Source organism: Macaca nemestrina, chromosome 12 (genome assembly GCF_043159975.1).
Source record: "Macaca nemestrina isolate mMacNem1 chromosome 12, mMacNem.hap1, whole genome shotgun sequence".
In the NCBI taxonomy this organism is placed as follows: Eukaryota; Metazoa; Chordata; class Mammalia; order Primates; family Cercopithecidae; genus Macaca; species Macaca nemestrina.
In genome coordinates this window covers 28998303-29010681 of record NC_092136.1, presented here as the reverse complement: position 1 = coordinate 29010681, position 12379 = coordinate 28998303, and the positions used below count along the sequence as shown (strand labels likewise).

The 12379-nt window shown below is 46.1% G+C and overlaps 1 protein-coding gene across 15 annotated transcripts in view; it reads left to right on the top strand.

Annotated features, from left to right (window-relative positions):
• The window catches only part of LOC105471570 (proline rich 5 like), a 175472-nt gene that overhangs the window by 149899 nt on the left and 13194 nt on the right, over positions 1-12379 (top strand). For all 15 annotated transcript variants that reach the window (XR_011610677.1, XR_011610676.1, XR_011610675.1 and 12 more), the window contains 2 exons: positions 6817-6957; positions 11760-11886. Coding sequence is in view for 10 of the 15 variants with exons in the window: in XM_011724118.3 (XP_011722420.1) it covers positions 6817-6957; positions 11760-11886 (268 nt within the window). In the remaining 5 variants the exon portion in view is untranslated. The remainder of the gene's footprint in view (positions 1-6816; positions 6958-11759; positions 11887-12379) is intronic.

Genomic DNA, 12379 nt, shown 5'->3' with positions numbered 1-12379 from the left:
CTCACTCCCCACTGACTGACTTGAATTCTGCTTCTCTTCTCGAGTTTGCCATGGCCCCAACCTTGCTGGCTTCTCTTTTCCTGTCAACTCCTGAGACCATTCACATGTGCTAACCCTGCTTTATTCAATTAGCTGAATTGGGTGTGGGTGAGATGGGCATGTCCAAATTCAGATTGTGGACAGGGAATATTCCGGGGAGGTGGTGAAGATCTGTAGCAAATGGGCATCAAAGGTATATAGCATACCCAGAAGGAGGCAAACTGTGCCTTCCTCCTCCTTTTTGCTCTCAGCTGATCAGGTTCACATATTTATCATTTTATGGGACTATATGCTCTTAGGCTTTACTTTTTCTTTGTGCTTAGCATAGAGAAACTGGATGGCATTTGGGTAACAGGGATATGCACTGTTATTTTTTTTGGAGGATGTAGGTTGTGAGGAGACAGGCTTGGTTTTCTTATGCTTTCCCCCCACCCCCAAGCCTAAAACAAGAAAAGAAAAGCCAATTCTGGATTAGTATGAATTCCTTCTCTGATTCATTGTGGGCCTAAGAGATGGCTAAGTCCTGGTAACAAGCCAGTCCTCTGGTTAATGGCCCCAAATGATCCTTGAAGAAAGCAATGATTAACTTGTTTATGTGGCAGGTTGGTATAAACCAGGTACCTCACACCATCCCTTAAAAGTATTTTCTGCCTACATCAAAGGCCAGATTCTACATTTAGAAAAAGAATTTATGGGTTGGAAACCAGCAAGGAGTTCTCAAGATAAAGCCCCCTGCCCCCCACCCATGCTGGGGAGGAATTTAGATATTGAGAGACTAGGATATTGGAGCCAGTTCTAACATAAATGGTCATGGCATGTTGCTGTCCTTGGCCTGGTTCAGCTCACCTTTAAACACAGGAAGTACTAGGTACCAATTCAATATGCCCCACTGGTCACTTATAAATCGAGGCCTTTTCTTCTGAGAGTGTAATGTTTAACCATGGGCTTAGAAGTCCCAAAGGCAAAAATCCGTCATGTTCTCCAGGTGAGTGCTGTAACTACTCAGGCCCAGTCTAGACCCAAATAACTACAGGTATTTCATATGAAGAAGTGATGACAACAGAATAATCTGGGTAAGAAATGAGGGAGGGGGAGCAGCACCAAAGAGGAACAAAGTGGTTCAAAGCATGAGCTGCTGAGTTAGCTCATGACTGACTGTGTTTGTCTGTTTGTGTTGCTATAAATGAATACCCAAGACTGGATAATTTATAAAGAAAAGAGGCTTGTTTGGCTCATGGTTCTGTAGGCTGAACAAGAAGTGTGGTTGCCAGCGTCTGCTCCGGGTGAGGCCACAGCAAGCCTTCACTTATGGCGGAAGGCAACAGGGGAGCCAGTGTATCACATGGTGAGAGGAAGCAAGAGATGGGGAGGAGGAGCTAGACTTTTTAAAACAACTAGCTCTCTCATACTAATAGAGTGAAAACTCACTAAAGAGTGAGAGCTCACTCATTACCAAGGGGAGGGCACCAAGTCATTCATGAGGGATCTGTCACCATGACTCTACCTTCTACTAGACCCCACCTCCAACACTGGAGATCACATTTCAACATGAGGTTTGGAGGGACCAAATATCTAAGCCATATTATTCTGCCCTGGTACTCCAAATCTCATGTCCTTCTCACATTGCAAAATACAATCATTCCTGCCCAATAGTCCCCTAAAGTCTTAACTTGTTCCAGCATCAACTCAATCAAAAGTTCAAAGTCTCATCTGAGACTCAAGGTAAGTTCCTTGTACCTGTGAGCTTGTAAAATCAAGAACAAGTTATTTACTTATAAGATGCAATGGTGGCACAGGCATTGGGTAAACATTCCCATTCTGAAAGGGAGAATTTGGCCAAAAGAAAGGGACACCAGGCCCCACTTGAGTCTGAAACACAACAGGGCAGGGCAGACATTAAATCTTTTTTTTTTTTTTTTTTTTTTTTTTTTTTTTTTTGAGACAGAGTCTTGCTGTGTCGCTCAGGCTGGAGTACAGTGGTGCGATCTTGGCTCACTGCAAGCTCAGCCTCCTGGGTTCACACCATTCTCCTGCCTCAGCCTCCTGGCAGACATTAAATCTTAAAGCTCCAAAATAGTCTTTGACCCCAAGTTCCACATCCAGGGCACACTGACGCAAAGGATGGGCTCCCAAGGCCCTGGGCAGCTGTGCCCCTGTGGCTTTGAAGGGTGCCAGCCCCTGGGTCTGCTCTCACAGATTGGAGTTGAGTGCCTGTGGTTTTTCCAGGCTCAGGGTGCAAGCTGGTGGCTCTGTCCTTGGGTCTGTGGGAGGGGGTAGAGAGCAGCAACCCCTTCCCACAGCTCCACTAGGAAGTGGCCCTTTGTGGACCGTGTCAGGGGCTCCAACCCCACATATCCCCTTGGCACTGCCCTGGTAGAGTCTCTTTGTGGGAGCTCCACCCCTGCAGCAGGCTTCTGCTTAGGCACCCAGGCTTCTCCATACATCTTCTGAAATCTAGGTGGAAGCTGCAAAGCCTCCTTCTCTCTTGCACTCTGTGCACCTGTAGACTTAGCACTATGTGGACGCCACCAAGGCTTATAGCTTGCTCCCTCCAGAGTAGCAGCTGGAATGGTACCTGGGGCACTTCGAGCCACTACTGGAGCCAGATAAACTGGGATGTGGGGAGCAATATCCTGAGGTAGCACTGGGCATCCCCTGAGCGTGGCCTCCAAAACCATTATTTCCTTTTAGGTCTCTGGGCCTGTAATGGGAGGGACTGTCCCAGAGGTTTCTGAAATGACTTCAAGGCCTTTTTAAAACTGTGGTCTTGGCTATCAGCACCTGTTTCCCTTTTAGTCATGCAAATCTCTCTAGGAAGTGATTGTTCCACAGCTCTCTTGTATTTCTCTCCTGAAAATGCCTTTTCCTTCTTCACTGCATGGCCAGGCTGCAAATTTTCCAAATTTTCATGCTCTGTTTCCCTTTTAGTTATAAGCTCCAACTTTAAGTCATTCCTTTACACCTATTCCTGATTTTAGACTGTTAGAAGCAGCCATGCCACATCTTGAATGCTTTGCTGCTTAGAATTTTTTTGAGACAGAGTCTCACTCTGTGGCCCAGGCTGGAGTGCAGTGGCACAATCTCAGCTCATTACAACCTCCACCTTCTGGGTTCAAGTGATTCTCCTGCCTCAGCCTCCCAAGTAGCTGGGATTACAGGCGCCTGCCACCATGCCTGGCTAATATTTGTATTTTTAGTAGAGACAGAGTTTCACCGTATTGACTAGGCTGGTCTCGAACTCCTGATCTTGTGATCTGCCCGCCTCAGCCTTCCAGAGTGCTGGGATTACAGTTGTGAGCTACCATACCCACCTTAGAAATTTATTTTACCAGACACTCTAAGTCATCACTCTTAAGTTCAACCTCCCACAAATCCCCAGGGCATGGACACAATGCAGACAAGTTATTTGCTAGGGCATAAAAAGGGTGATCTTTATTCTGGTTCCCAATAACTTCCTCATTTCCATTTGAGACCACCTCAGCCTGGCCTTTACTGTCCATATTTTTATCAGTGTTTTAGTTATAATCATTTAACTAGTCTCAAAGAAGGTCCAAACCTTCCCTTGTCTTTTTGTCATATTTTGAGCCCTGAGCCCTCCAAACTTCCAACTTCTGCTCATTACCCACTTCCAGAGCTGCTTCCATACCTTCAGGTATCTTCCTAGCAACATTCTACTCCTTATACCAATTTTCTGTATTAGTTCATTTTGCATTGCTATAATGGAATACCTGAGACTGGGTAATTTTTTTTTTTTTTGAAAAAAACAAGGTTTATTATTTGACTTACAGTGCTGCAGACTCTATAAGAAACACAGTACCAGCATCTGCTCCTGGTGAGGCTTCAGGAAACTTTTATAACCATGGTGGAAGGTGATGGGAAGTCAGTGTATCACATGATGAGAGAAGGAAGCAAGAGATGGGGGAAGAGGCACCAGGCTCTTTCAAACAATTAGCTCTCATGTGAATTAATTGAGAACTCACTTATCACCAAGGGGAGGGCACCTAAGCCATTCATGAGGGATCCACCCACATGACCCAAACACCTACTACTAGGCCCCACCTATAACACTGGAGAAAACATTTCAACATGAGATTTGGAGGAGACGAATATCCAAACCAAGTCACTGACCTGGGTTCACGTCCTCAGTCTGCCGCTTATCATCTTGATATTCTTGGGAAGATAAGTTTGCCTCTCTGAGCCTTGGTTTTCTTCTAGAAAATAATAAAACTTGTTTCACAGGAGTGTTAAGTCTTAGAGTAAGTGAGATAATACATGAAAAGCACTTAATTTTGCATATGACATACAGTAAGGGCTTAACAATTGTCATCATCATCATCAATATCATTATCATTACTATTCTCTGTACAATAAAATGTGTTGGAATCACAGCAGATAATCCAGTTATTTGGATGTGGTTTTCCTATGTCATCGGCTGAGCAGATGAGTTGACAATGGATGACTGTTGAGTGTCTACCATATACTGGCACTGTTATGGATGAGTGTCTACCATATACTGGCAGTGTTATGGAAGTGTGGGCACAGCTCATGAGAATTGTCTAAGTGGGGTCATGACATGTATTTTCCTAACCATCCTACTTAAGAAATCATCCTCCCAGTTGGTGTGAGACAGTAGGCTCTCTTATACACTGTTGCTGGGGGTACACACGGATGCAGTCTTTTTGGAGAGCAACATGGCAGTATTTTTTTAAAGGACTTTTTAAAGGCATATTTGGATTGAGCAATTTTCCTTTGCAGGACAATAATCTGGATATGCTGACAAAATATGTCCAACATGGCATGGATAAATATGTTTGAAACACACACACACACACATGTGCAAATGAAAGCATCTTGGTCAGGAGTTGGTTGGTTACACAGAGTGTGTTCATACAGTGGTAGAATATTACGCAGCCTTAAGAGTGAGGTGGGTCAGTATATGCTGGTATGAAAAGATTTCCAAAATATACAAAGTGAACCAAAGCAAGCTTCAGAACAGTAGGAGGGGTATAATATCTGTGTGGGTTTAAAGGTTTTATGTGTGGTTTTGTGGATATAGGAGCTTTCTGGAGAAATCTAGAATATAAGTAAAAACTTCAAGGAGCAGTTACCAGTGTGGAGTGAGAATAAGAGATTAGACGAAGAGGACTTGTAACTTTACCTTAAGCCCTTTTTTTCTGATCTCTTTTAATCTTTGCCTTTAAATTTTTTATGATGTAAATACAAAACCAAAAACAGTAAGGCAAAATAATTGTCTATTTGGAGTGCAGTTCTGGGGAATGAAGGGTCCTTTGGGATGCCTTGATGACCTTCTAGGGAATTCCTAGAAAATCAGTTCTGGAAAGTGATTTGGCAGTTGTTGGAGCAGGAGGTCCTAGAATTGTTTCCTTTTGCCTTGCAGTCTTTCCTTCCCACCAGAATTGCTGTTCTAATTTCTAGAAGGTTGCCTGCCCCAGTCTTCCTTTTTCTCTCTTCCCACATTCTATAGTTTAAATCAGACAGTTCTGTTGTTCACTTCCCTGGAAGGTTGTGAACAAAAAGTTGGTTATGTCTCCTCTGCTTCCAGCATCACACAGGACCAAGAGCCAGGACCTGGCCAGAATAATGCTGCCTAATGCTGGCTCTCTCCTGTTGCCTTAGCATCTCTGTCCATCAGTCCATCCAACAGAGGTAGTACCAACTGGCCAACTTTTAAAAGATATTGAAGGAATAAAAACCCAATCAAAGTCCCTCATTATAAGATAACTTAAAGCACTCAACATAATGTGAGCTCTATAATTTTTTATGTTATTGAAAGGTATGGGTGGTGATCGTGTGTATCTGTTGGATGTGGGGGATCAGGGGATATGGAGATAGCAAAACCACTCTTGACCATGTTTCTATAAAACTCTACGGAGTTGCAGGAAATAGAAAACATCCTTAAACCTTTGTCGAACAACCGACTTCTAGTGTGCATTTGTATGTATGTGTGCAAAGGAGAGTCTGAAAAATGTACCTTCCTTTCTCTTTTGGTCTTGGGAAACTTGAGGAGCTCTAAAATCAAGAAGTTTGGGTTTGAAAGCAGCTCTACTTTGGTTGAATTATAGTAACTCTCTGGGTGTTTGGGTGTTTCATCTGTGAAATGAGTTTTATAATGGTACCTATCTCAAAGGGTGGTTGTAGGGATTACATGTGTTGTTTACATCTAAACTATGTAGAATCATGCCTGGCACATAGAATTTAATACATGTTAGCTTACTGATAGTTACTATTTTTCACCTTCTGCTCCCTACCGCATCCCAACAATTGAACAAATCCCTTTCCTCCTACTTTCCTATTTATTTTTCTTCCTCAATTATTGGTATTTATACAACAATCTAAGAGGTCCCGTGTTTTTCTTCTTTATTTGTATGATAGGTGTTCAGATGTATTATAGATGAAGTTGGGAAAACAGCCTTGAATGTAGGGAGGTAGTATTGATCTTCTTCTTTGTTTCTCCCATCTTTCTCTTTCTCTCCTTCCCGACCACTTATAGCACTTATAATAGTGTGGCCCCGATTATATGTGCCTTGTATTGTCTTTGGGTCATTTAGGTAGGCAGGTTGAGTCATGACTTATCTTAACGACATTTTAATTCTAGAGGAGCCTGGTCTTTGGCTCTCTGAAAGACACACTGGCCCTTGCAGATGCCTCATCCCATCTTTGGTGCTATGTAAACATGTGTTGTCTTGAGCTTCACATGATTGGTGGCAGATTCAGTGAGATCTCACCTCACAGCTTTCCCTTCTCTGTCCTCTCTAGGGCCAGGAGCTGACTATCCGCCAAATCTCCCTGCTGGGCTTCCGAGACCTGGTCCTGCTGAAGGTGAAGCTAGGTGACCTGCTGCTGCTGGCCCAGTCCAAGCTGCCCTCGTCCATTGTCCAGATGTTGCTCATCCTGCAGGTGAGGCTGTGCTGGAGACTTGCCCCAAGGCCAAGGGAGGGAGCGAGGGAAGAGACTGCCTTTTTGAGATAAGGGGGAAGGAACCTAGTGACCAGAGCACCTTAGCTTGGCTAACTACTATTTAGTTTGTTGGCCCGTGTTCGTTCGTTCATTCATTCATTCATTCATTCATTCATTCATTCATTCATTTGTTCATTTGATGTGCATTCACTGAGCACCTGTTAGGTCCTGGTGCTGTGCTTGGTGCCAAGATTGCACTGGGGAGTGAAGGAAGCATAGTCTTTCATTCAGGAAGTAGATACCCTTTTCCCCTCTCCAGTGATGCCAGGGAGCCACAAGTTGCAAGTCACAGCAAAGAATACACTTTGGCCTAGCTTAGGCAGATGAGGAACTCCCTGGAAAGCTCCCAAGGCAGATGGACTTCAGGAGGGATTACAACCAGGAATGAGGCTGTCTCAGGCCAGGAAGCCACCATCCTTCCTCTGCTTCCTAGTCTCTACTTGTATCTGGGCTACCTTGTCTGTCTTCGTCTTGTCCTATCTTTCCTGGACTTGGTCTTTTTCTCCTTGCAGGTTTGTGTTCTGTGTTTGGTTTTTACCTGATCGAAGGTGACACCTCACAGTTGATGTGCTTCCAGTAAGAGACTAGCTAGTGGCTGCCTAGTGTCACTCAATCCCAATTCTAAATCAATACTAGGAAGTTGAGCTAACACTTATTGGTCCTTGGCTATGTGCCAGTCACGGGCCAAGGACTTTAAGTGTGTTGTTTCCTTAATCAGATAATCCAGACAATCACTGTATGAAGTAGGCATTGTTGTTATTCCCATTTTAGAGGTGAGGAAAATGAAACCTAGTAAGTTTGTGTGCTTGCCTGAGGTCCCTCAGCGAGGAAGAGGCAGTAAGATTTGGAATTATGCACACCATGCTTCCTCCCCAGAGGAAATAATTTAATTGGTCCAGCTTGGGCTAGATGATTCCTCTTTGCCCGATCAGCCATGACCCTTGAATAAGATCAAGCAGTATAAACATGGCCTTGGCAAACTCATTCCTATGGGTGGGGGCACACAATTCTCGAAGAGTAGGGTTTTTGGCTAGGGACACCCCCAAGAGGTGACTGCTATGCCTCTTCATCTCTGTAACAAGTTCAGATGCTGCAGCATTAGCTCTGAGCCCTTCCTCAGGGAAGATGGCTTCATCCTTGATCAGGCTAGTGGTGACCCCTTGCTGCCCTCACAGCAGTGATGGAATGTCAGGCATTGGGGCCCCAATCCTACCCCCACATCCCCCAGCTGGTGTTATGTTTCAGTCCTTGAAGCTGGGCCATCCTTCTGGGCATTCTCCCCCTTTCCTATAATTAGAGAGGAGGAAGAGTTGCCTAATAGGGTGAGGGTGGGTGTAATTGGCCGGAATGCCAGGTCAAGTATTTTTATGGAAGAGATGGAGAAGGAGGGGGATAGAAAAATGCATGGGGGGCTCGGGTCTGAGAAGAAGCCTTAATTAGATCGTGCTTCCTGAATAAGGAGTCTTGAAAATGAGCCCTTTGGGATTCTGATAGGAAAATTCGGAAAGTTGGGCTCCCATCTTCCCATTTCAGTTTATAATAGTTTAGAGCTGAGAAGCGATTCCTTTGTGTTTTGGGTGGTGGTGGTTTGTTTGGTTTTGTGGGAAGGAGAATTGATCCAGTCCTGCAGGTGAAGGCTCTCACCTGTCACTGCTGGAACAGGAGGGCCTGTGTCTATAATGAAAGACACCTATCACATTCCAACATTCTGGGCCCTGGGCCAGGTAGCCCTGCAACCGTATGAGAAAGCTGTCATCATAGCCCTGAGTCCCCAAAGACAGGTGAGACTGCTTGCCCAGGAGAATCTGCCCTCATGCACTCTGGTCCCCACCCCAATTTGCTCTCCATGGGACGGCCTCAAACTCTTCAGTGGTTTCCAATCGATCTTAGAAAAACAGCCCAAGTCTATACCCTCACCTTCAGCATCTCCCACCCTTCCATCCCTGCCTGGAACCTGACTTCCCCACTGCTCTGGTCTTCTTGGCTTCTCCTGGCTGCCATGGGATCTTTGTACTCAATGTTCCTCCTGCTCAGAACACTTTGTTTTCCGGGCCCCTCAATCCCCTCTCTAATCAAGGCAGGTCAATGTTTTCTCCTTGCCCTTGAGCCCTCAGCACCCAGCACAGTCTTTGACACATAATAGGTATTAATTAAACACTGGCCATGGAATATAGTAGAAGCTTGAGCAGGACTGACTCTGGGTCCCTGGCCTCACACCCATGTTGGTGACCATCATGCAGGGCTTCTTCTCTTGGCAGAGGGAAGTACAGTCAGAGAAGCTCTGGGGTCATGGTGAATTTCTGGAAAGTCAGGCAAGGAAGCAGTTCCTCCTGTGTCTATACCATTATTTTCCCCATCTCACAGCTGAGATGGAGGTTCAGAGAAGGTGGTGGCTTTTCTCAAGGTCTTGTACTCATTGATAACAGAGCTTGATTGCTCCCCATCCCTTAGCCCTTGTCTTCCTACCTCCACTTAGCCTTTCTTGGCAACTACTGCCTTCCTTTTGCAGTCTCCCGGGGTACTGAGAAACGCCCCACAGGCACCCTACAGACCATTAAAGATCGTCCACTCTCCTGCAGGGCATCTGGCATCACTTCCCCTGAGGGCTTCCTGGGAACAGTGCCTTTGGCCCATGTTTTTCCTCACCAGGAGCTCTAGAGCCTGGGGCTGGGGGTATGACTGTGAAGAACTCGGATCTTTCCCTGGCCCAAGTCCATCTTGAGCAGCAGGGGCGGTGGCCTCTGGATCTGAATGAAACTTCCAGGTGGCACTGCCCTGGGGCCATATCTGCTACAGGAAATTTGGGCCTCAGCACTTAGAATTGTCCATTATCTGCCTAGACCTGCACTTTCCACAGTGCCATGAGACCTGGGGCTGATCTTTTTCAAAACTACCTGAGCCTACTACAGAGAAAGAAGCTCTTTATTAGGCCTTCAGCTCCATCTTTTCTGTTGCTCTTCCACAGTGTCCCTGACCCCACTCTACCCTTCCCAAAATGTACAAATACTCCTACAGTGGGCCACGTGCGCTGCCTTCAAACCACCCCAGTGAGAGGCACAGTCAGAGATATAGACCAGTGCGAAGATCAGTTCCCTCCCAGCTGACGCAGACAGGTCCTGACACTACCGTCAGAATGGTGCATTCTCAGGGGTCCCAGCCAGGCAGAGTGTGCAGCCTGTGCTCAGAGGACCCTGAGCTTGTTTTATTTTCTCCCATCACCATTTGACATTCTTAATGAGTTTTGAACACGGGGCCCTGCGTTTTCATTTTACGCTGGACCACACAAATTCCATAGCTGTTTGGCAGCCAAGCCAGGGGCTGAGGACAGCACCTTCCTAGAGGGCTATGCACAAGCCAAGTTCTCAGCAGCGACTTTTCTGGGAGAAAACCATCCAGCTCCAAATCACGTGTTCATTATCCATTTTCTTCCCACTTTTTGCCACTTCTCCTTTTTCTGTGGTCCCTCCCTGTTTTGCATGTATGGAAGGTTTGGGGGAGAAGCCACTCATTTTCTCTGCATCTCTTCTGGCTCTGTTTCTACCTCCAAATCTGCACCATAGCCCCCTCCTCAGCCTCCTTGTATTTCCTGAAGCTGTGTCCTCTCTCCCCCAGCCCCTGCCACACCCATCTCAGTGTGATGGTACCAAAAAGGGGCCCAGGAAGAGCCTGTTTCCTTGGCAGCTTACATCTCCCCCTGGGATCACCAGCCTGCAGGAGTCAGCCCTTCCTGCCTCATTACCTGACCAGTTTCCCCTTCAATCCCTGAAACACCGCACTGGAGTGGAGTCTACTTTGAAAGTGAAAGTGATTTACAGTCTACTCCATTTCGAGAATTTGACATGTTAACCCCTTGGGCTGGGCACAGCCCCACGGAGACTTGTTTCTTTCCTGGCCAGTCCCTTCTTCTGCCAGGTGGGCTTTGCTTCTTTGCAGCCCCTCAACATGACAGCATGTTTGAGTCCTTTCCAGCAAGAAACTGAATTCCCTAGGAGTCTGCCAGTTTTCTAGAAAACATTGGTTACTGGCTTCTTTCTGGTTTTGACTGTTCTTTACTCAGGGCTTAGCTTTGAGGACTTCTGTCATGCTGGGGTTTTTAACTGGCTCTTCATTTGGGGCTAAAACTATTCCTGGCTCTAGAAGAATTCTCCTTTTCTCTTATCACCCTGAACTTTTCCATATTCTTTCTTCCCTTCTTTTCTAGCCTGTTAGCAAGTGGCAGAAGAGGGGATCAGAGCCAGAGAGCCTGGGTTCCAGTCCAGGGTTTTTGCCATTTACTGGCTGTGTTTTTCTGGGCAAGGTATTTAAGCTCTCTGGGTCTTTAGTTCTTCATCCATAGAAGGGGCATAATAAGAGGACCTTCCTTTTTGCATTGTCAGGAGACCTCTGTGCATTATATATGTTAAATGTCTCTGTGCTGTGTATGAACCAGTGCATGTGGGTAAGATTATTGTCCTTGAAACCAGTCGGATCTCAGCCTTGGAGGTGGGACACCCACACTGTATTGGTGGCCCAATGGGAGAGGCTGCTGTGGTACTAAACATGTACAGTTCTAATTGCAGTGACCCATGGCAAGTGACTAAGGCTTCAGGCCTCAGTGTCCTTCATTCTAACTGCAGCGATGCTGCCTGCCAGCAACACAGACTTGTACATTGGAAGAGGACAATCAGGATTTGTTGAATGAGAACCTGCTGGTCATGGCAATGAACACTGACCTTTGTGTATCTTGGTTGTTCATTTTCCAGAGTGTTCACGAGCCCACAGGCCCAAGTGAGAGTTATTTGCAACTGGAGGAGCTGGTGAAGCAAGTGGTTTCTCCTTTCCTCGGCATCAGCGGGGACCGTAGCTTCTCAGGCCCCACGTACACGCTGGGTAAGGAGTGCAGCTCTCAAGTTGTCAAGAGGCCTGGTGATCATGATACCAGCACTGTTTAACTGAGCACTGATTATGTGCCCAGCCTTTTGCTTCCTGTGTGGGTCAGAGCAAATCTCTGCATCTTAAGCACTCACGTTCCTGGCCTCTGGAGGTTGCAGTAACCTCTACCCCTTGATGATTCCTCCCCAAGGACCAATACTATGCCTTTGTGGTGGTGCTTGTCTGATCCACATCTTTGATCAGTGGCTTTGATCATTTTGGTGTGCCTAGGACATTAATCTTTCTGTATCTGATACCAGAAACTGTGCTTTGTTACACTCTTCCTCTGGGTGAGTAAAGAAACCTACTGTGATGGATTTCCCTTTGAAACCAACTGGAAATGCCAGGCCAACTTGTATGCGTGGCCAGATGTTATTGAGCTGCTGTCTCCCACTCCGTTTCTGTAGGTACCACCACATGGCAAGGAAAGGGGCTCCTGGATTTGGGGACA